The following is a 25,214-nucleotide window of genomic DNA, read 5'->3' as shown; positions in this document are numbered from 1 at the left end:
AAATTGTTAGGAGGGTGACCGCCAGGCTCTTGCCCACAATTTGGCTTAATAGTGCGACCTAAGAGCCTCAGATGCACCCATGCATGCTGCCCCTGCCTCTCCCTATCTGTTTTTTTTGTATTTCCATCATTGTCTGATGTTTTCAGGTGATTCACACAACCTCCCCTATGCGGAGCATGGGTCACCATAAAAAATGCTCGAGTCTCCCATTGACTTCCATGGGGTTCGTTACTCGAAAAGAGCTCTTGAGCATTATGAAAGGTTCGACTCAAGCAACGAGCACCTGTGCATTTTGGTGCTCGCTTATCCCTAATTAACATCTGAAAAATGACGAAGTCATACAGTTGATGTACTTTTAAGAGCACCTGAAAAATCTCTTCCGAACTCAAAGAACAATATATATAAAAGAAAGACTGTCAAGAAAGCAGGAAAAATAGTTTGTTTAAGATGAATACATAAAAAACAACTTGTAATGATTTATGGTTTAATTGCAACAGGCAAACAGTAGAGCCTTTCATAGGTTTATACATTTTTGAAGGTAAATTAAATAATGTTTTGGGCTTTTCTCGCTTACCATGGTGAAGTTCTTTCTCAATGAGTTTCATCTGCAATTGGAAAATTTTCTCCTCAAGTTTGCATATTGAGTGCTTCATCTTTTCACGCCTAGTGATCATGTAGCATAAGTTTCTTACCTGTAAACAGAAATTTTAAAAAGTAATAAATTAAAGTTGTATGCCTTAAAATAATTTAAATTAGGCATAATAAATTAAGTGCAGTACTTGAGGTAAACAAACAGTTTTAATCGTTTACATAGTAAAAGTATTAAGGTGATTTGTTGTTTAAGGGCGCCCACCCACTGGCGTTTTTTTTACCTGCGTTTGCGTTTTGCGTTTTTCCTGCACAGGCATAGAGATAACATGTGTTCCTGTCCACTGGCGTTTTTTTTTTGGTCCGTTGCGATTTTTAACATAGGAACTGTCAGTTGCATATGTGTCCTTATTTTTCTCTTAATGCACCCATGAATGTCAATAAAAATTAATGTAAAAGCCGCGAAAAGCCGCGAAAAACGCGCGGGAAAACGCGCCAAAAATGCGCCGAAAACGCTGCGTTTTTCACGCACGGAAATCGCAAACGCCAGTGGGTGGGCGCCCTAAGGATTATATTTAACCCTTTCCAATCCACTGTCTGACGTCTGAAGACATTATGATTTACAGCTATACAGCTGTGATGTTAAAAGACGTTCGTCAGGGTTCTCTTACTGTATATTGACAGCCACTCTGCTGTCGAAGCCTATCTAACTTGTCACTTCAAGCAATACTGGCTTTAACCAGCAGATAGCGCTGTTGTATAACAGCAGAATAAGAGTAAGCCACCTAGAAAAATCAGGACACAAATTGGATTGGAAAGGGTTAATCTTAAAGGGGTTGTTCAGCCGTGACAAGTACATGTAAGCACTTCTATATGGCCATTACAAAGCACTTTGTAATATACTATGTGCATTGTAAATGAGCCATACAGAAGATATATACTTACCTACAGGAGTGACCCCTCCCCCCCCCCTTCCCCATGTTGATGATCCCGTTGTCCCTGGTTACAACAAATTCTTTCTTCATTGTTCTTCTCTTGTCGGCCAGGCGCAGTTTTTCTCGTCAGGACGTGAACTTCAGGCATGTGCAGTAGCGCACGTCTCTTGCTTTGCGCAGTAGCAGTAGCAGTCAGCGGGCCGTGAACGTGCGTCTGTTGCTTCATGCATGTGCAGTGCATTCACTTCTGGGTTTTAGCTTCTAGAGTGTCTGCTGCTGTGAACTGTGAGGACCAGAAACAGCCCCTGCAGCGTCCGACAACTGTCCAGAGCTGAAATGGGGTGGGGGGTACTATTAATATTGCTGCCAGCATGGACAGACAGACAGACGAAGGAGAAGGGCTCACTATTACTACTTGGGCAACTACTGGGGGTCACTATTACTACTTGGGCCACTCTTGGGGTTCACTGCTACCACTTGGGCAACTATTGGGGGTCACTGTTGCTACTTGGGCAACTATTGGGGGTCACTGCTACTACTTGAGCCACTATTGGGGGGTCACTGTTACTACTTGGGCCACTATTGGGGGTCACTGTTACTACTTGGGTCACTATTGGGGGTCACTGATACTGCTGGGGCAACTACTAGGGGTCACAATTACTGCTGGGGCAACTATTGGGGGTCACTATTATTGCTGGGGCAACTATTGAGGGTCACTGCTAGTGCTAGGGCAATTATTGGGGGTTACTATTATTGGTGGGGCAACTATTGCGGGTCGCTATCTGTCCTTCAACATAGATGTCGTTCAATAAGAAGCCTTATGAGGGAGCAACAAAAAAACTAAACTTTACTAAAGCAAAATTTGATCAGCTTAGAACTACTATCGGGACCACTTCCGGTTCCATCTCCATGGAGTAGGCATCCGGGAGAATGAGCTCCAGTGTCTCTGCTCCAACGAAAATCTAATTTGAGCTGCTGTCGGCTCCCTGCACTGCTCCTCCCCTCAGCTATAGTAGTGGGACTTGAGGAGGTAGTGGTGACAGGACCCAAACAGGGGCATTACATTATACTGCAGGAGTGATCAAAGCATCGCTGGCTGTGCTCCCCCTGGGGACTAAAAGAAAGTGTAAAAATAAAAACAATAAAGGTTTATTAATTAACTTTTAAAAAAGTGATAAAAGTAAGAAAAAAAAAAAAAAAACTTTTGCCATATTTGCAATAAAAATCTAAATAATAAAGCAAAAATACGTGTTTGGTATCGCTGCGTCCGTAAAAGTCCGATCTATTAAAGGAATGCATTATTTACTTCACACGGTGAACAACATCCGAAAAAAGAAATTAAGAACGCCAGAAATGCGCTTTTTTGGTCACCTATAACCAAGAAAAAAATGTAATAAAAAGCGATCAAAAAGTTGTTTGTATTCAAAAATGGTACCATTGGAAATGATAGAACATATTGCACAAAATTACATAACTATGTCGACAGAATAAAAATAAAAGTAATTGATCACGAAAATGGAGACAAATTAATTAAAAAAATTAAATATCTTTAAAAAATACAAGTAGTACAGCAAAAAAAAAACTATAAAAGTTTGGTATCATACTGATCCATAGAATAAAGTTATCTGGTCATTTTTGTTGCAGTTAGTGCGCCGTGGAAATAGGATGCACAGAAAGATGGCGGAATGTAATTTTTTTCCATTTCTCTCCACTTAGAACTTTTATAATAAATAAAGAATCTATCTCAAAATGGCCTCTAGACACAAAATGGAGCATTATAAGATGTAAATAAGCTTGTACATAGTAAAACAATAATTCAAAGCAGAAATAAGTTTAGAGCAGGAGGTATGGTACAGTGTCTCATGACATCTGTTTTTATCTTTTCCAAGAAAAAAACAAGTCTGGGTGCCAGATGTACAACGGTTATCAGAAAAAGGTTCCCCCGCGCCATGAGGTTTGGATGAAGAACTGATTGTGCTAACAAGACGCTGTGGCCATCTAAAATCACAAGGGAAAGAAACCAGATAACGCTGGGAAAACAGATATTTGAAGGACATTTCATATATTCTCTGAACAATGCATGACTCATAATTTCTAACTAACTGAATGAGATTAACGCTGTGAAGAATGACCCATTCCTTTCCTGTATAAAAACTCTACGTATTAATAAACGCTCAGAGTACGGCGCGCCTCCTTACAGAGAGAGTCACCTGTTACCTGCCGTGGCTTTCTCTACGTATCTGAGGAAACTAATAACTGTCTCAGTGTTTAGTTCTTGGTTTCTGGGATGCATCCAGGTACGGACGAATTTGGGCCTCAAGACCTGAAAGGTTATGTGACCGTGCAGCGGTCCTTAACAGTACAACAAATAGTACTATTGAAAAATACAGCTCATCCTGCAAAAAACAAGCCCTCATACAGTGACGTTGATGGATAAATAAAGGAGTTACGATTTTTTTTAAATGAAGGAGGAAAAAATGAAAATAAAAAAAGCAAAACAGCTTCGTCACTAAGGGTGCGTTCACACAAGCGTATTTTTGTGCGTACATACGCACGCACAAAATCACGCTTCTATTTGCAACAATGCATTCCTTATGGTGTGTGCACATGTCCTATCTTTGCGGGTTCGTGCCTGAAAAGATAGGACATGCGTGCACCATAGGGAATGCACGCATTGTTTTCAATGGAACCGCGGCTGCTGCCGGCGGCTCCATTGAAAACAATGGTCTGCCGGCTCCCTGCATTCTTTTTCAGGGAAGGGCTTTACATATAAGAAAAATTTAGTGTAAAAAAAAAAAAACCCCAGCCAATCACATTCAGCTCTTTCAGCAGGCGGGGATTTTAAATCCCCGCCTGCTGATAGACCAGCATTACAGTGCAGGGGACAGCAGGAGAAGACGCGGCTGTGCCCACGTAGCTGAAGGGAGGCGAGTATCTATTTTTTTTTGTTTTTTAAACCATTTTTACTTGATTTTCAGGGAAGGGCTTATATTCAAAGCCCTTCCCTGAAATCAATTGCCAGCAGCAGAATCCTCTACCGCAGCTGATATGTGTGACAGCTGCGGTAGAGAATGAAAGAATTCCTCGGCTGCATCTGCCACAGATGTGGCAGATGTAACAGCAGGGAATTCTTTTAACTAGCAGGGATGAAGGAAACATCTGCCGCATGCAGATATGTTCTTCATCCCCGCGGGGACATAGCAGCGGCTGACAGGTAAGTAATTTTTTTTTACACTACTTTTAATTATGAAGCCCCTCCCTGAAAAGCCATTTACGGCTGCCAGAGCTCAGCGGCGATTTCTGCCGCTGTCCCCAGCTCTGCACTGATGTTTTGAGCTATCAGCAGCCGGGGATTTAAAATCCCCACCTGCTAGTAGCTCTGATTGTGATTGGCTGAAGCGCTGAGCCAATCACAATTAGAGATACCAGCAGGCGGGGATTTTAACCCCTTAGTGACGAAGCCTGTTTGCGCCTTAGTGACGGAGCCAAATTTTGGAAATCTGACATGCGACGTTCAACGTAGCATAACTCCGTAAAGGCTTTACATATCCAAGTGATTCTGACATTGTTTTTTCGCCACATGTTGTACTTCATTTTGGTTGTAAAAAGAGACCGATATAATTTGTGTATATTTATTAAAAGCGCCAAAATTGGGAAAATTTTGAAAAAATTGTCATTTTTTCACATTTTCAACTGTAATATCTCAAATATGTCCAAACATACTGTACAAATTTTTTATAAGATATATATTTCCATCTGTTTACTTTATTCTGAATGCACATTTGAAAAACTTTTGTTTTTTTAACAATTTAGAGGACATACAAATTTAACATTACTTTTCAGCATTTTGAGGAACACTTTGTTTTCCTGCACCAAGCCAAGTTTGCAAAGGCTCATTAGTGTCAGAATAATAGATACCCCCCCCCAAATGACCCCATTTTAAAAACTACACCCCTTAATGTATCCACTGAGGGGTGTCATGAGTATTTTGACCCCACCAGTTTTTTTTTTCAGGAATTAAATTTAGAGGAGAAAAAATAAAATTTCATATTTTTGCAAATATGTCATTTTAAAGACATATTTTTTTCCTATAGTGCCCATGAAAATGAGGATTTACACCACAAAATGGATACCCCTGTTTCTCCCGTGCTCAGAGACATACCCATCATGGCCCTAATCTTATGTCTGGATGCACAACGGGTCCCAAAACGAAAGGAGTAGTCGGTGTATTTCAGAACATAAATTTTGCTTGAAGGCATTTTAGGCCCCATGGCACATTTGTAGAGCTCTTCAGCTGCCAAAACCAAAGAGAACCCCCACAAGTGACCCCATTTTGAAAACTACACCCCTTAACGAATTTATCTAGGGGTGTACTGCCCATTTTGACCCCACAGTTTTTGAATGAATTCAAGCAAAGCAAAAGGAAAAAAATGTGATTTTCGTTTTTTTGGCAATTCTGTCATTTTAAAAACTGCTTTTTTTGTACAGCACACACATGAATGAAGACTTGCACCCCAAAATAGATACCCCTGTTTGTCCCGTGTTCAGAGACATACCCATTGTGGCCCTAATCTTTTGTCTGGATGCACAACGAGGCCCAAAATGAAAGGAGTAGTCGGTGGATTTCAGAACAGAAATTTAGCATGAAGGTGATTTAGGCCCCATTTTTTTGGCAGTTGTATCAATTTAAAAACTGTTTTTTTTTGTACAGCACACATAGGGATGAAGACTTTCACCTCAAAATGGATACCCCCATTTGTCCCGTGTTCAGAACCTTAACCCTTATGGCCCTAATCTACTTAAAGGACACATGGCTTGGCCTAAAATAGAAGGAGCACCTGTTGAATTTCAGGGTACAACGGAATAAATTCCAGGCCCCATTGCCCACTTACAGAGCCATTGAGCGGCCAAAACGATAAAGAACCTCCACAAATGACCCCATTTTAAAAACTAGACCCCTTAACGAATTCATCTAGGGGTGTACTGCGTATTTTGACCCCACCGTATTTGAATAAATCTAAGCAAAGCAGAAGGAAAAAATTACGATTTTCATTTTTTTGGCAATTTTGTCAATTTAAAAACTGTTTTTTTTGTACAGTGTACGTAGAAATGAAGACATTCACCCCAAAATGGATACTCCCGTTTGTCCCGTGTTCAAAAACATACCCATTGTGGCCCTAATCTACTTAAAGGACACATGGCTAGGCCCATAATGGAGGGAACACCCGTTGGATTTCAGGGCAGAACTGAATAAATTACAGGCCCCATTGCCCACTTGTATGGAATAAAAATTGACACCTTAAAAAAATATCCCCTCCCCCACACACTCCGCACCCTTTTCGGCGATCCCTAAATCTTAGATAAAAGTATTAATGTGAACTGTGTAGTATTTCCGAAGACAGGGGTAATTACGGAGGCTGGTTGGGATGGGTACATGGGGCAATAAAACCGGGTATCCCCCCTCCTCGCATGCTTTTTGGGGGTATTTCGTGACCTCAGTAGCGGGTATGGGGTGTAAAAAGTGGTGTTCCATGAGTTTCCGTAAGCTTGCCGAGGTCCGGCGGTCTCACACAGAAGGCGCCCAACAAGCTGCTCCTGGAACTGCATGAAGGCAAGCGTTCCTGGGGCTTCTTGTAAATTACGGATTACAGGTAGTGGTCTGAATAACGCCGGGCTCACGCAGCCGTAGGCGGAATCCACTTGCGGAGGCCTGCAGCGGATCCCAGTTGTGAGCCCGGCTGTGACCTTGCATACGGCCGCGTAATGTACTGTGCATAACTGTCTACTCACATGGGCGGTCATGCGCTGTACTTTTTTTTTGTTTGCATTTCCCGCACTGTCGATTAGCGATGACGCTGGTACCCGCAGGCCGTATACAACGTAGTTGCGTATGGGCAGCAGGTATATTAGCGACCATGGAGCACAATGGGCTCTGTGTTGCGGATATCCGCGGTAAAATAGAACATGCTGTGTTCTCTTTTCTGCGAGTGGATTACACAATTCCGACCTGCTAATGTGAGCGGAATTGTGTAATCCAATGCGATTGATCTGCATATTACCGCGGATCAGACGCATGCGGAATCCGTAATTCCTATCCGGTCATGTGAGACCGGCCTAAGGTAGATCGCTACCTTTTAATCATGTGACCGGGGACCGCTCAACGAGGCCACCCGTCACTGCTCCAGGCTCTCGGCGACCATCGGTCGCCTGGGAGCAAGGAGATTTTAAATTTCCTTGGCTCCCCGACTCCTGCGCATGTGTCCGGTGTTTTGCCGGCGGTCGAATGTGCAGAATCCGGGAAAGTTCACGGAGGAATATCGCGTCGGGGTGAAATACGGAGGCCTCCGGTAAAAGTTTGATCTCCTCTCACCAATCGCATCGGTGAGGGGAGATGAACCTTCACCTTTTTTTTTACTTTTACGTGATCGCCATTATCCATTGGATAACGGCGAACACGTGATCAGGAACCGCTCACTGCGGCCCCCCGTGAAATCTCCAGGATCTCGGCTAAGTTTTGTAGCCAGGAGCAGGGAGATTTTAAATTATCACAGCTTTTGCGCATGCGCCTGCCATTGTGGCGACGGCGGCGTGCGCAGAAGCTGGGGTAAGGTCCGCGGATAAATCCGCGGGCCTTAGGTACGTCATTTCATCCTCCCTCATGGATATGATCCATGGGGGGAGATGAAACGCAAGCTTTTTTAACTTTTTAAAACTTTTTAAAACTTTTTTTTTTACTTTTTACCCTTTTTTTTTACTTTTTACACATTTTTTTTTTACTTTACATGATCACTGTCATCTATTGGATGACAGTGATCATGTCCCTGGTGACATCTCTCTGCTCCGGGCTACACATGGCAGCCCGGAGCAGAGGGATTTTAAATTTCCCGGGGCTCGAGCCCCTCTGTGCACGTGCCCGATGTCAATCATCGGGTGCGCATGCGCAGACGGGCACTTCGGGTCCCGGGACATCGGGACATCGCAGAGGACCTGAGGTGAGTATTTTCACCTCCCCTCATGGATCCGATCCATGAGGGGAGGTGAAACTTTACTTTTTTAAAACTTTTTAAAACTTTTTCGCGATCGCCGCTATCCAATGGATAGCGGCGATCGCGCACCCGGGGACCGCTGTGAGCTACCTTCAGAAGGCGGGAGCCAGGTGTTTTTAAATTTGCCGGGGGCTCCCGGGCTTCTGCGCGTGCGCGTGACGTCACCGTCTGGCGCGCATGCTCAGAAGGCTGGTGGCGGGTGCGGGAGGACCAGATCTTCAGCGGGCAGCTGGGAGAAGGCGGGTGAGTATTTTCAGCTACCCTGGTGGATCCGATCCATCAGGGCAGCTGAATAACTAACTTTTTTCACTGTTTTATTTACTTTTTTGCGATCTACGCTATCCATTGGATAGCGCCGATCGCAATACCGGGGGAGACTGCCCGCATCCTGGGATGACAGCTCCATGCTGTCGGCTACCTGCGGGCACCGACAGCATGGAGCTGTCACGTCCTCAGGCAAGTGGGCATTAATCCACAGAGGATGCATAAACCTCTAGGATTAAAGCCCACTTGCTGAGGACGTAGTTTCCCGATGGGGCAGTTGTTAAGGGGTTAAATCCCCGGCTGGTGCTAGCTGAGAGCTACAGAACCGGGGACAGCGGCAGAAGTCGCCATTGAGCCTTGGCAGGTGAGTATTTATTTATTTTTTTCACTATTTTAAAAGTCTTTTCAGGGAAGGGCTTATGAGGGGTGAGTGGCCAGTGCACTTTAGTGAGAGGGATCATGATAGATTCAAATACTATTAAACAGTAATTAACAGTATTGTGTTGAGTAGGGCAAGTCATAGAAAACCTCGCAGCATAGTCTCAACCTGTGAAGTAAAAATTGTTAAATACAAGAATCAGGAATTTTTGTTTTAATGCCGCTAAGGAGCTAGCATTAGCTTTCAAGTGGCGGTTTGAGTAATGTGAGATGACAAAGGACCTTAGGTATTTTCTGATGTATATCCTCTTCTTGGATCAGGATCCAATCTTCTCACCTTTTTTGGTTTATTTGGTGTGACTTGAGTCCAGTTTTCTGACTTTGGAAGGGCAGGTAAGGATATTGAGTCCTCTACTGTTGTCCAATCTGGGATTTGAATATGCAAGAGATCCAATTTGCTCAAGACCAAAGATAAGTCTTCTGGTGTTCGAAAAGTCCAGGTTCTATTGTAGCTTGATGTAGTCAAACCAAAGGGAAAAAGCCACTTGTATGGAATTTCTTTTTCTCTCAGAACTCGTGTGAGAGGTTGGAGTTGTCTTCGTAAATCAAGTGTAAGCTTTGAGAGATCCTGGAAGATTTGAATTTCTTTATCGTCATATTCAATCCTCTTCAAAAGTTTGGCTTTATGGAGAATTTCCTCTTTTATTTTGAAGCTCAGGAAACAGCAAAGAATATCCCTTGGTCTATCTGTACTTGATGATCTTGGTCTGAATACTCTGAGCTCTTTCCAAACCCAGGTCCGTATTTTCGTCTCTGTTCAGAAGATTATTGAATATCTGAGTTAAGGTGGTTGATATTTCTTTATCTGGGACAGACTCTGGAATCCCTCGAATCCGGAGGTTGTTGCGCCTGGAGCGATTTTCCAGGTCGTCAATATGCACTTTTTGGTGGTACAGTTCCTTATGGTTATGTATTAGGATTTCCTTCATCTTTTCAGAGTGATTAATTATTTTAGTACAGGAATCTTCAAGAGTGTAAACTCTGGTGTAGACTTCTTTAACATCCTTTCTGAGCTCCATTATTTCTTCTTTCACTGTCTCTGTAAACTCCTTGAAAAGATCTTTAATACAGTTCTTTGTCAGTAGTGCTCTGATATAATCCTTTAAGTCTGCATCATTGGTTATTTGTGAATCCTCTTCTAGGTCACTTTCTGAATTTAAGGATGAGGCCCTAGGCATTTTCTTTTCCTCTTCAAAAGGGACACTAGACTTGGTTTGTGAATATTCAGTAGATAGTTTTTTAGTTATTTTTTCGGTTTCCTGAGATTTTCTAGGTGTCTTTAAGTCTCTGTTGTTTTCTGGGTTTGAAAGTTTAGAGGGTTTTCCCATTTTGCCTGATCTGAATGTAACTATGCTGGGGGGGTTATAGTATTTTAGAGTGGTCACATTGTATTTTAGTTTATAGAATGAAGCAATAGTCACAGCTTTATGCGGGCTTGGAGAGTTGGTTGTCTGTATGAAATAGGATGACAATGCTAGGATTAGACTTGAGAAAGCAGGTTATATAAGTGGCTGATTGCAGTTAGGAGTGAGCAAAGAGAGTAGAGATTAACTGGGCATAATTATTGCCTGGTGCTTGATGCACGATGTAGATTTAATATAGGTAGGCTGTTTTTCAACATGCAGCTTCTCTGTGCAGAAATAGGGATATCATTAGAGATGAGCGAGCACCAAAATGCTCGGGTGCTCGTTGCTCTAGTCGAACTTTCCGCGATGCTCGAGAGTTCGTTTCGAGTAATGAACCCCATTGAAGTCAATGGGCGACTTGAGCATTTTTGTATATCACCCATGCTCCGCTAAGGTTTTCATTTGTGAAAATCTGGAAAACCCAAGAAAGTGAAGGAAACGACACAGATACGGATAGGGCAGGCAAGGGGCAACATGCTGAGCTGCATCTCAGGTTCCGAGGTCCCACTGTTAAGCCACAATAGCGGCAAGAGTGAGCCCCCCCCATCCCCAACAAGTTTTACTTCGGACAAACCCTCATTAGCAAGGCACACCTTAGCTAAGCACCAAACTACCTCCAACCAAGCAAAAGCACTGCCTGCGGGACACACCGCTGCCTCTTCTCCTGGGTTACATACTGCCCAACCCCCCCGCACAACCCTGCGTCCGCAGAGCACACAAAAGTGTCCCTGCGCAGCCTTCAGCTGCCCTCATGCCACACGCTGGCTGCATTGCCACACCACCCTCAAGTCTATTTATATATGCGTCTGCCATGAGGAGGAACCGGAGGCACACACTGGCAGGGCCAGGTAGCGACCATCTTTAAAAGGGGCGATAGCTCACAATGCTGTAGAGAATCAATGAGAAATTGACGTTCGATCTTCATTTCAATCCTGTGCCACCTCCGTCAGGAGCTGTAAACGTGGGCATGAGTTACATAGCTATGGGGAATTCATGTGCCCACACAGTATTCATTCTGTCTAGGTGTCGCATAACTCAATCGACACCGCAAGGGGAAAGCCATCTGCACTCTGCCCCCTACCCAAGTCAGTCAGTGTCTTTGTGCCAGACAGGTCAAACACCGCGATGGGAACTAAGTGTGCACCAACAACATAGGTGGGTCCTAGGCAACCCAAGACATGAACAATAAATAAATCAGAGTGGCCAAACATGGCAGACTTGCACCGCGCCGACGACATAGGCCTCGGCCCACAGCTTCAGCAATCGTAGGCATGAAGCGGACTTTGATGCTAGTTCATCTGCGATGGGCTCATTAAATCAGTTAGCTTTCCTTTCACCGCTCCAATGACTGGATTAGCAGGAAAAAGCTCCACAGCCCCAACCTGGCGTACTTGCACTTCCCCTGGGACATAGGCCTCAGCCTACACCCTCAACAAAAGCGGGCATGAAGCAGACTTCGATGCTAGTTCATCTGCGACGGGCTCAGTAAATCAGTTACCTTTCCTTTCACCGCTCCAATGACTGGATTAGCAGGAAAAAGCTCCACAGTCCCAACCTGGCGTACTTGCACTTCCCCCGGGACATAGGCCTCAGCCCACACCCTCAGCAAAAGTGGGCACGAAGCGGACTTCGATGCTAGTTCATCTGCGATGGGCTCAGTAAATCAGTTACGTTTTCTTTCCCCGCTCCAATGACTGGATTAGCCAGGAAAAAGTTGCACAGCCCCAACCTGGCGCAGTTGCAGTTCCCCCGGGACATAGGCCTCGGCCAACTGCTTCAGCAATCATAGGCAGGAAGCGGACTTTCACTGCACCCAGGACATAGGCCTCTGCACAAACCCTCAGCAATCGCGGACCTAGAGCGGACTCCAATGCTAGCGTAGCTGTGAACATCTCATTAGCACTGTATCGCTCCTCGTTTGTCCCAATGCAGTGCCCCGGATACCTGAGGTAACGCCTGGGGAAACACCTGTTAGGTATTATTTTAATTAAGTAAATGTAGGTGTGCACGCTTTGGGTGAGAGGTTGTAGTTACTATATATAGATCATGTTGCTGTATGTCTTGTATGCTTGACAAAGACTACTTTATTCTATGGTCGAAGCGTTGCTTATCTTTTGTGGACTTTTGGAATAAAGATGCTATTTAATATACACAACCAGCGGTAAGAAAACTCATTCCTCTGTGCTGCCAGTTACTATTTATACTATTTGGACTGTTGCCTGGGTGCCTGGGATCTGGCACTTGGTATCTTGACGTGCAGAAAGAAGGCAAATTTGATTCTTTTGCTTGAAATAGAAATTGGAGTATATCTCTGTGCTGCAGATCTATTCTTTGACATCTTAGGTTTTTTTCATAGTCACAGGCAGGTACAACTCCGCTATGGGAAGCCTGTGTCCACCCACAGCATGGGTGGCTCCCTGGAACCCACCGACGGTACATAAATAAATCCCATTGCAGTGCCCCGGATAGCTGAGCTAACGTGAGATAAAGTACAGGTTGGCTTCGGCCCACACTGCATGCCCTAGTCAGGCTGGGTTTTTTTCATATTGCCAGGCAGGTACAACTCCGCTATGGGAAGTCTGTGTGGACCCACAGCATGGGTGGGTCCCAGGAAGCCACCAACGGTACTTTAATAAATCCCATTGCAGTGCCCCGGATAGCTGAGGTAACGTGAGATAAAATACAGGCTGGCTTCGGCCCACACTGCATGCCCGAGTCAGTCTGGTTTTTTTTAATAGTCACAGGCAGGTACAACTGCACTATGGGAAGTCTGTGTGGACCCACAGCATGGGTGGGTCCCAGGAAGCCACAGACGTTACATAAATAAATCCCACTGCAGTGCCCCAAATAGCTGAGCTAACGTGAGATAAAGTACAGGTTGGCTTTGGCCCACACTGCATGCCCTAGTCAGTCTGGGTTTTTTTCATAGTGCCAGGCAGGTACAACTCCGCTATGGGAAGTCTGTGTGGACCCACAGCATGGGTGGGTCCAGGAAGCCACCGACGGTACATAAATAAATCCCATTGCAGTGCCCCGGATAGCTGAGGTAACGTGAGATAAAATACAGGTTGGCTTCGGCCCAAACTGCATGCCCTAGTCAAGCTATTTTTTTTGGGGGGGGGGCAGATATGTAGAACACCGCAATGGGAAAACTTAGTGCACCCATACTATGCACAGACCCCTGTAATATTCCTGTAACAAAGGTATAAACTGACCCCACTAATAGTTTATGTAGTTACAGTATAGACAGACCCCAGTAACATTTCCATAGCAGCAGTATAGGCAGCGCCCAGTAACATTTCAGTAGCAGCAGTATAGGCATAGCCCAGTATTAGTAACATTTCAGTAGTAACAGTATAGACAGACCCCAGTAACATTTCAGTAGCAGCAGTATAGGCAGAGCCCAGTATTAGTAACATTTCAGTAGTAACAGTATAGACAGATCCCCAGTAACATTTCTGTAGCAGCAGTATAGGCAGAGCCCAGTATTAGGTACATTTCAGTAGTAACAGTATAGACAGACCCCAGTAACATTTTAGTTGCAGAAGTATACGCAGACCCCAGAAACATTTATGTAGCAGCAGTATTGGCAGACCCCTGTAACATTTCTGCAGCTGAAGTATAGGTAGACCCCTGTAACGTTAATGCAGTTACGCTCCTCTCCTTTGGCCCAAACAAGTTTCTCCGATAACTGTGGTAACACGAGAGAAAATACATGATGCGCATTGCTGATCCCCTGACCCCAAGCGGGAGGAGGAGGTGGCATTACAAGGCCAAGACACCATGACCAGGACCCACTATAGTCTGTGTGGGAAGCACGTTAGCGGGCCCAGAGTCAGGCTCGGTTCCGCGCCTCCACCTTGAATTTTGCTTCAATGGGCAAAATCAAACCTTCAGATACGAATAAGAGCCAATGGACAAAAGTAAAGCCACAGAACAAAAGTGGAAGCGCCAACAGCTATGTGGAAAAGCTAGTATTTTCTGAGACAAGAGGGGCATTTGATAGCAATGAAAAGGATATTCTAGGTACTAAAAGTCTGAACTCCTCATCTCAATCAGAAATATGGAAAGGTTTCGTTCATATGTTTTCTGTTGACCATTTCAAAGTGTTAGCAATGCAAGTTTCTGGCTATACCACTCATCTTTGTCAGGAATTACCAAAGATGATCACAAGTAAAGGCTTCATCAATCAGTCCAAAATCAGCCCGGGAGTATGTGGATCTCAGCTGGCCTGTGTTAGGACCGGCAGCTCTCGGGGTCTCCACGTCCGCACCTCCGGTCTTATCACCCGAGCTGATTGGGTGCGGCGCAGGGGAACTCCGGTCTTGGTGAACTCCCCGGGCCATCGGGGTCCCGGACACTGGCTCCAGGCGCGTGCTCCTGGGCTCGGGGAGCGGCGCCTGGGTGGTCAGTTGCTGGAGATGCGGCGATGTAGTCCACGTTGCCATGACATCCTGAGTAGCAGCATCTGCACTTGCTGCTGGATGTCTGGGATCTGCACTTGCTGCCTTTTGCCTGGGTCTGGCTGCTGGCAGGCTCCCTGCCCCAATCAGCTGCTGGGGCGGGAGTTCTGACAGCATTTAAACGTGCCTGTTTCTCTCCTGCATTGCCAGTGTATGTTTGTCTCCAGGCTACACCTGCGTTATTCTTATCTGATTTCCCGTTGTGACCGTCTGCTTTTGGACCTGACTCTGACTTTGCCTGATTCCTGGTACCGCGTATTCTCCTGTTGCCGACCCGGACTTCCTGACTTGCCTCTGTGTCTGTTTGTCTCGGTATTTGTTTGTAAGTCTGACCCCCTGCCCCCGCTTCCAGAGTGAGTATAGGGACCGTCGCCCAGTTGTCGCCCTGGAGCCTAGCCCAGGGGGGCAAGTAGGTAGGGACAGGGGTTGCGGGTAGCTTTTAGGGACTTCCAGTACCCGAACCCCAGTACACTGACAGCCTGCTTCCACCAAGGATGTGTCTGCTGCTACTCTGTCCCCAGCCCTGCAGGGATGCTGTGTTCTATAGTCGGCTCTATTCCTACCTCAGCTGTACACTAAAATATGTAATTATTATTAGTACCAACAAGATGGAAGCCACTATTGCTCTACCGGTCGGCTGAATGCTTCAGCTAGGAATAATGGAATAGGACCCCAGTTGTATTTTGTTGGTTTTCGGAACTGTGGCCATGATTACGAGGGACGTCCGGGGGCATTCGTATTGTGCCGGTAGAGGTGAAATTCTTGGACCGGCGCAAGACGGACCAAAGCAAAAGCATTAGCCAAGAATGTTTTCATTGTTGGAGGAGGAGGAGGGGGAGGGTTTAGAGGAGGTGGCATAGACTGCCGCAGATACCAGAACCGAGGAAGGACCTGCAATTCTGGGTGTGGGTAGGACGTGTGCGGTCCCAGGCTCTGACTCTATCCCAGCCTCCACCAAATTCACCCAATGTGCCGTCAGGGAGATACAGTGGCCCTGTCTGCCAGTACTTGTCCAGGTGTCCGTGGTTAAGTGGACCTTCCCAGTAACCGCGTTGGTGAGGGCACGATTGATGTTGCGGGAGACGTGCTGGTGTAAGGCTGGGACGGCACACTGGGAAAAATAGTGGCGACTGGGGACCGAGTAGCGTGGGACCGCCGCCGCCATCATGTTTTTGAAAGCCTCCGTTTCCAAAAGCCTGTACGGCAGCATCTCCAGGCTGATCAATTTGGCAATGTGCACGTTTAATGCTTAAGCGTGCGGGTGCGTGGCGGCGTATTTGCGCTTTCGCTCCAACGCTTCCGCTAGCGACAGCTGGACGCTGCGCTGAGAGACAATGCTGGATGGGGCCAAGGACAGCGGAGTCTGCCTGCTCATCAGAATGTGTCATTTTCATGGAGTGAGGAGGCTGGGAGGAAGGAGGAGCAGCAGCGAGAGGATTCAGAGTTGCAGCAGTGGACGGCATAGAAGACTGGGTGGTCAATACATCGCTGGATGCATTTTCTGCTATCCACGACAGGACCTGCTCACACTGCTCATTTTGTAATAAAGGTCTACCACGTGACCCCAAAATCAGCAGCTCTATCTTATGATGCACAGTAGCCTCTGCTGTAAGCTAAAGGTTTCCCTTAGGCCGCCTGCAGACAAGCGGAAATTCCACGGCACGATTTCCCGCAGAATTTCCGCCCTTTGAAGCTGCCATAGGATTGTGTTAGCAAACGCAATCCTAGGCAGACGGCCGTGGTTTGTCCGTGCAAAATCTCTCATGGCAAACAAACCACGGCATGTATTATTTCTCTGCGGGGCTCCGGTCTGCGCATGCGCTGGCTGCCTGGCAAGCTGGCACATCCAACAGCCGGAGCCCCATGCGCAGGTGAGTACGCGCTGCTCTCTGCAGGGGCTCAAGTCGGGTCCCGCGGTGAGAATCCTCGCAGCCGGATCAGACCCGTCCGTCTGCAGGCGGCCTTAAGGAGCCCAGTCTCTCCTCCCCCTGCTGTGTAAACTGAGGAGTTGGACAGTGGCAAGTAGCTGCAAGCTCCTGTAGTGTGATCAAATCGATCCCAACAACCTTTTACTTCCTCCTCACCTCTCTCCTGATGCTGTGCAGTGGTATGTGGCTTAGCTGTATCTGGTAGCTTTATACCCGTCTGCTGTGGGGATCCTGTGACTGGTGCCTCTGAAATTCAGGTCCCTGCTTCCAACTCCCCACCAGGCCCTAAGGCTGAAATGTAGAAAGGTGATGTGGGATGCTGGGCATAGACTTGATGACGTAGTGAATAATGCGGGACGTCGTACGTGATGACGCGGGACGCTGGGCGTGGTTATGCCAGCGTTATGACGCAAGGACACAGTTGATGACGGGAGATACTGGGCGGATCGGTATAGGGCGCTGGACATGTGAACACCGCATCTATTCACTGTACACTACTCTATGGGCGGAACATTTTACGGTCAGTTAATTATTGGCACCTATGGACAATGTGGCATATGTGTGGTGCTCCGATCTTGATATGGAGTAATGGCATGAATATGCTAATGTGTGTAATTAGAGACCGCACCCACCAGCTGATTTGTAAGTTTTTGTGATTATCACTTGGGTGGAGTTAGAATTTGCAATCTTGATTGGTTAATGAGCATTGTTTTTTTACAATATAAGGTGGTGGAATCACTTAGGCCTCATGTCCACAGGCTTAAAATCCGCAGCGTTTCTCCCGCACGCGGATCCGCGCCCCATAGGTATGAATTGGACAACCGCAGGTAGTTAAGTACCTGCAGATGTCATTTTTCCCGTCAGGCTTGGATCCGCGTGCGGGAAAAAAAATGGACATGCTCCATTTTAGTGCGGGTCTCCCGCGGGGACGGCTCCCGCAGGCTTCTATTGAAGCCTATGGAAGCCGTCCGAATCCGCAGGAGACCTGTACCAGAATTAAACTCACCTGCTCCGGACGATGTGGTTCTTCCCTTCTTTGCGGCCACATCTTCTATCTTCAGCCCAGCGGATGTGCCCGGCGCATGCGCACGGCACGCCGCCGGCATGCCAAGCACATCCGCCGGGCCGAAGAAAGAAGATCCGGCCACAAAGGAAGGAAGATCCGCATCGTCCGGAGCAGGTGAGTTTATGCAGATTTTTAGGCTCCATGTCCGCGGGGCAGGAGGGACCTGCTACAGATTCTACATGAAGAATCTGCGCCGGGCCTGATTTTCCCCGTGGACATGAGGCCTTAGGGTGCATGCTTGTTATCAGCACAAGGTCACAATGTGAACGAAACGTCGCTGCCTGTAACCCTTATATTTTAAGGAGGAAATAAAGATAAAGTGTCTTATACTTTAGCGATTCTGCTGCTGATCTTCCTAATCGTTTGAAATGTAGAAAGGTGGCAGGGATCTGCAGAAAAGCTTCTTCCCTGCTGCCCAGCAGCTCAAGATGCAGTCCTGCTGTTAATCCTCTGGAGTTGGGAGTCCAGGAATTAAGTCAGGTAGCTGTTTTTAAGGCTTCTAGCTGAGAAGATTTTTCTTCATGCAGCCATTGTCACTGCTGGCTTGGCCCCGCCATATATTATTTTTTTTATCACTGCATTCAAAGACCCCTAGCATTTTATTTATTTTTTTTTTATCAACGGAGCTGTGTAAGGGTGTTTGCTTTGCAGGATGAGTTGTACTTTTTATTAGTACCATTTGTTGATCCGTGCAGGATTTTGATCACTTTCTATTCCATTTTTTGTATGGAAAGATAGGCTAAATGAGCTATTTTTGCCACGTTTTAAATTTTTTTCCCCATGCCGTGCACCCTGTAGATTAAGGGTGCGTTCACACAAGCGTGTTTTTGTGCGTACATATGCACGCACAAAAACACACTTCTATTTACAACAATGCATTCCCTATGGTGTGTTCACATGTCCGTACTTTGCAGGTGCGTGCCTGCAAAAATAGGACATGCGTGCACCATAGGGAATGCACGCATTGTTTTCAATGGAGCCGCGGCTGCTGCTGGCGGCTCCATTGAAAACAATAGTCTGCCGGCTCCCTGCATTCTTTTTCAGGAAAGGGCTTTACATATAAACTCTTTCTTGAAAAAGAAAAATTTTAGTGTAAAAAAAAAAAAATGCAGGCATTCTCTTCAGTGGAGCCGCTGCTGCTGTCGGTGGCTCCATTGAAGGCAATGGTCTGCTAGCACACCTGAAAAACTTTACCGTAAAAAAAAAAATACTTACCTGTCCGCCGCTCCTGTATCCCTCGCAGGGTTGAAGAACACATCATGTGGCAGATGTTTTCTTAATCCCCACTAGTTAAAAGAATTCCCTACTGCTACATCTGCCACAAATATATTTTTTTAATATATTTTTTTAAATGGCTTTTCAGGCAAGGGCTTATGAAGCCCTTCTCTGAAAAGCCATTGACGGGATGTGGCAGCAGGATTCTCTACCGCAGCTGTCATGTGTGGCAGCTGCAGTTGAGAATTGAAGAATTCCCTTTGCTGCATCTGCCACAGATGTGGCAGATGTAGCAGCAGGGAATTCTTTTAACTAGCGGGGGTGAAGGAAACATCTGCCGCATGCGGCAGATGTGTTCTTCCTGCCCGCGGGGGTCATGGCAGCAGCAGAGAGGTAAGTTTTTTTGGGGGGGTTTGCACAAAAATGTTTCTTTTTCAGGGAAGGGCTTATATGTAAAACCCTTCCCTGAAAAAGAATGCAGGGGGCTGGCAGAGCATTTATTTTCAACAGAGCCGCCGGCAGCAGCCGCGGCTCCATTGACAACAGGCACGCACCTGTGTTCACGCGTGTTTTTGCTCGTACCTAGGTGCGGACGTATGTACGCACAAAAACATACTTTTACGTCCTGCAGCGTTGTATACCGAATTGGTACCAACGTAAACTACAGGACATCCCACAGAAAATGAGTCCTCGCACAACTACATTGACGGAAAAATTAAAAAGTTATTGTGCGCAGAAGATGCAGCAGTAAATGATTTTTAAAAATTTAATGTTTTTGAAAAAAAAACAAGTACTACAGCAAAAAAAACTTTACAAGTTTGGTATTGTAGTAATCGTACTGACCCATAGAATAAAGTTATAATGTCATTTTTGCTGCAATTTGTGCGCCGTAGAAACAAAACGCAGTGAAAGATGGTGGAATGTCGTTTTTTTTTTTTTCATTTTACTCCATTTAGAATTTTTTTTAAAGTTTTTTTTAGTACATTATATGGTGCTGATACTTAAAAGGTTAAATTTAAAAGTGCATGAGCAATGGCATGACACGGATGGGAGGATTATTTATCTGCGTATCAAAATGGCGATGGAAAATGTCAGCATATATAATGTGTATGGCCCTAATTAGAGATGAGCGAGCACCAAAATGCTCGGGTGCTCGTTACTCGGGACGAAATTTTCGCAATGCTCGAGGGTTCGTTTCGAGTAACGAACCCCATTGAAGTCAATGGGCGACCCGAGCATTTTTGTATATCGCCGATGCTCGCTAAGGTTTTCATTTGTGAAAACCGGGGCAATTCAAGAAAGTGATGGGAACGACACAGCAACGGATAGGGCAGGAGAGGGGCTACATGGTGGGCTGCATCTCAAGTTCCCAGGTCCCACTATTAAGCCACAATAGCGGCAAGAGTGGGCCCCCCCCCCCCCCCCCCCCCGCACTGCCAGCGTAAAGATCGTTCCCCTCTGCCATAGCTGTAACAGCTGTGGCAGAGAAGAACGATGTTTGCCCATTGAATTCAATGGAGCCAGCAATACAGCAGGTTCCACTGAAAGCAATGGGCTGCCGGCGATCGCAGGATGAATTGTCGGGAAGGGGTTAAATATATAAGCCGTTCCCTGCAATTCATCCAGAAATGTGTTACAATAAAAATATATACCGGCGTATAAGGCGACGGGGCGTATAAGACGACCCCCCAACTGTCACCTTATACGCCGGCAATACAGCGGAGCAAAGAATAAAAATCATTACTTACTTCTTCTGACGTTCTGCGGCGCTCCTGCAGGTTGTTGCTCCCTCCTGGTCCACGGCAGAGTATTGCTTTCTGGACGCAGGGCTTGAAATCCCCGCCTCCAGAAACACAGCCAATCACAGCCATTCAATGACATCATTGTCATTGGCTGTGATTGGCTGAAGGCACGTGTGTCTCTGGAGGCGGGGATTTAAAGCCCTTCGTAGAGAAATCAATGCTCTGCCGGGAACCAGGAGGGAGCAACAGCCTGCAGGAGCACCGCAGAACACCAGGAGGGAGTAACAGCCTGCAGGAGCGCCGCAGAACGTCAGAAGAAGTAAGTAATGATTTTTATTCTTTGCTCCACTGTATTGCCGGCGTATAAGGTGACAGTTGGGGGGTCGTCTTATACGCCCCGTCGCCTTATACGCCGGTATATATTTTTATTGTAACACATTTCTGGATGAATTGCAGGGAAGGGCTTATATATTTAACCCCTTCCCGACAATTCATCCCCGCGCACGCCGGCAGCCCATTGCTTTCAGTGGAACCTGCTGTATTGCTGGCTCCATTGAATTCAATGGGCAAACATCGTTCTTCTCTGCCACAGCTGTTACAGCTGTGGCAGAGAAGAAGGATTTGTCTTCTATATGTTCTCAATGGGGTCGGCGCTGCTGCCGCCGGCCCCATTGAGCGCATATAGAGAAGATTTATGGCCTTAAGAAGGACCGTTGGGGTTCTTGAAACCTAAAATACTCCTAACACTCTCCCTATAGCAGCTCCAACACGATAGCACTTTCCCTGAACTAATGTCAGAATGCATCTGTGGCGAGCCGCGGGAGGGGCAGATTTCAATACTCGGGTGACACCTAATCTCGCCAGCCACTCACTGCAGGGGGGTGGTATAGGGCTTGAACGTTGCAGGGGGAAGTTGTAATGCCTTCCCTGTCTTTCTATTGGCCAGAAAAGCGCGCAAATTTCTCAGGGAAGAAAGTGAAAGTAACTCGAACATCACGTGGTACTCGTTACGAGTAACGAGCATCTCGAACACCCTAATACTCGAACGAGTATCAAGCTCGGACGAGTATGCTCGCTCATCTCTAGCCCTAATACAAAGAACAAACAATTTTTGCAGGATCTATCCAACAAATTACTTACTGACATGTTGGATCATAAAGTGGAAGGAGGATATTTTAACGCAGTTATTAAAGCGGAAGAGGATCGCCGCGGTTAGGATTGATAACATTAGAAGCCAAGATAGTAATCTTTACAATTTTTTACATGCATCAAAACTTGGCGGGAGCTCAACCCGGAGGGATGTGAATTCTCACATTATTCGCATCCACACAACTCATGGTCCAGAATTGACTATATGCTAGTGTCACCTCACTTGATACCTAAAATATCAAATATTTCTATGGGGAATATGGTAATTTCTGATCATACGCCAGTAGTTCTATCTCAGAGAGGGGGTCCCGAGAGGTACTGACTATTTGGGGGTATGTGCATGTCAGAAGGAATAGGACCCTCTCAAACACAGCCCATATAAAATTGTTACCCAAACCTGGAAAAGATCCTACGGTTGCAAAATCATATCGACCAATCTCCTTAATCAATATTGACCTAAAGTTGATGGCTAAAATTATGGCAAATTGCCCTGCCATTATTTTGCCCCAATTAATTTCTCCATTGCAAACTGGCTTTACAAAAGCACTAGAGATGAGCGAGCACCAAAATGCTCGGGTGCTCGTTACTCGGGACGAACTTTTCGCGATGCTCGAGGGTTCGTTTCGAGTAACGAACCCCATTGAAGTCAATGGACGACCCGAGCATTTTTGTATATCGCCGATGCTCGCTAAGGTTTTCATTTGTGAAAATCTGGGCAATTCAAGAAAGTGATGGGAACAACACAGAAACGGATAGGGCAGGCGAGGGGCTACATGTTGGGCTGCATCTCAAGTTCCCAGGTCCCACTATTAAGCCACAATAGCGGCAAGAGTGCCCCCCCTCTCCCAACAAATTTTACTTCTGAAAAGCCCTCATTAGCAATGCATACCTTAGCTAAGCACCACACTACCTCCAACAAAGCACAATCACTGCCTGCATGACACTCCGCTGCCACTTCTCCTGGGTTACATGCTGCCCAAACCCCCCCCCCCCCACGACCCAGTGTCCACAGCGCACACCAAACTGTCCCTGCCCAGCCTTCAGCTGCCCTCATGCCACGCCACCCTCATGTCTATTTATAAGTGCATCTGCCATGAGGAGGAACCGCAGGCACACACTGCAGAGGGTTGGCACGGCTAGGCAGCGACCCTCTTTAAAAGGGGTGGGGCAATAGCCCACAATGCTGTACAGAAGCAATGAGAAATCCAATCCTGTGCCACCTCCATCAGGAGTTGCACACGTGGGCATAGCAATGGGGAACCTATGTGCCACACACTATTCATTCTGTCAAGGTGTCTGCATGCCCCAGTCAGACCGCGGTTTTTTATAAATAGTCACAGGCAGGTACAACTCTGCAATGGGAATTCCGTGTGCACCCACAGCATGGGTGGCTCCCTGGAACCCACCGGCTGTACATTAATGTATCCCATTGCAGTGCCCATCACAGCTGAGGTAACGTCCGATTAAATGCAGGTGGGCTTCGGCCCATACTGCATGCCCCAGTCAGACTGGGGTTCTTTAGAAGTGGACACATGCAGTTACAACTCCCTGTGGACCCACGGCATGGGTGGCTCCCTGGAACCCACCGGCGGTACATAAATATATCCCATTGCATTGCCCATCACAGCTGAGGCAATGTCGTGCTTAATGCAGGTGAGCTTCGGCCCACACTGCATGCCCCAGTCAGACTGGGGTTCTTTAGAAGTGGACACATGCAGTTACAACTCCCTGTGGACCCACAGCATGGGTGGGTGCCAGGAAGCCACCTGCGGTACATAAATATATCCCATTGCAGTGCCCAACACAGCTGATGTAACGTCAGCTGTAATGCAGGTGGGCAAAAAATTCATTTGATTACACTGTAGGCGAGGGCCCCCAAAAATTGGTGTACCAACAGTACTAATGTACCTCAGAAAAATTGCCCATGCCCAACCAAGAGGGCAGGTGAAATCTATTAATCGCTTTGGTTAATGTGGCTTAATTCGTAACTAGGCCTGGAGGCAGCCCAGTTAAAATAAAAATTGGTTGAGGTGAAAGTTTCAATGCTTTAAAGAGCATTGAAACGTATAAAAATCGTTCACAAAAATTATATGACTGAGCCTTGTGGGCCTAAGAAAAATTGCCCGTTCGGCGTGATTATGTGAGGTTTCAGGAGGAGGAGCAGGAGGAGGAGGAGGAATATTATACACAGAGTGATGAAGCAAAAAGGTCACCGTTTTTGATGGTGATAGAGAACGATGCTTCCATCCGCGGGAGAAGCCTACGTATTGCTTAGGTATTGCTGCTGTCCGCTGGTGAAGAAGAGAAGTCTGGGGAAATCCAGGCTTGGTTCATCTTGATGAGTGTAAGCCTGTCGGCACTGTCGGTTGACAGGTGGGTACGCTTATCCGTGATGATTCCCCCAGCCACACTAAACACACTCTCTGACAAGACGCTAGCCGCAGGACAAGCAAGCACCTCCAGGGCATACAGCGCGAGTTCAGGCCACGTGTCCAGCTTCGAACCCAGTAGTTGTAGGGGGCAGAGGCGTCACGGAGGACGGTCGTGCGATCGGCTATGTACTCCCTCACCATCCTTTTACAGTGCTCCCGCCAACTCAGCCTTGACTGGGGAGCGGTGACACAGTCTTGCTGGGGAGCCATAAAGCTGGCAAAGGCCTTGGAGAATGTTCCCCTGCCTGCGCTGTACATGCTGCCTGATCTCTGCGCCTACCCTGCTACCTGGCCCTTGGAACTGCGCCTTCGGCCACTAGCGCTGTCGGATGGGAAGTTTACCATCAGTTTGTCCACCAACGTCCTGTGGTATAGCATCATTCTGGAACCCCTTTTCTCTTCGGGAATGAGAGTGGAAAGGTTCTCCTTATACCGTGGGTCGAGCAGTGTGTACACCCAGTAATCCGTAGTGGCCAGAATGCGTGTAACGCGAGGGTCACGAGAAAGGCATCCTAACATGAAGTCAGCCATGTGTGCCAGGG

The 25,214-nt window shown here is 46.6% G+C and overlaps 1 protein-coding gene across 1 annotated transcript in view; it reads right to left on the bottom strand.

The window, feature by feature from the left end:
* The window catches only part of JADE2 (jade family PHD finger 2), a 1,098,400-nt gene that overhangs the window by 240,237 nt on the left and 832,949 nt on the right, over positions 1 to 25,214 (bottom strand). Inside the window, 1 exon segment of the mRNA XM_066591009.1 lies at positions 575 to 692. Coding sequence (XP_066447106.1) covers positions 575 to 692 — 118 coding nt within the window.

Source organism: Eleutherodactylus coqui, chromosome 2 (genome assembly GCF_035609145.1).
Source record: "Eleutherodactylus coqui strain aEleCoq1 chromosome 2, aEleCoq1.hap1, whole genome shotgun sequence".
NCBI classification, from domain to species: Eukaryota; Metazoa; Chordata; class Amphibia; order Anura; family Eleutherodactylidae; genus Eleutherodactylus; species Eleutherodactylus coqui.
This window is presented reverse-complemented; position numbering and strand designations above follow the sequence as displayed.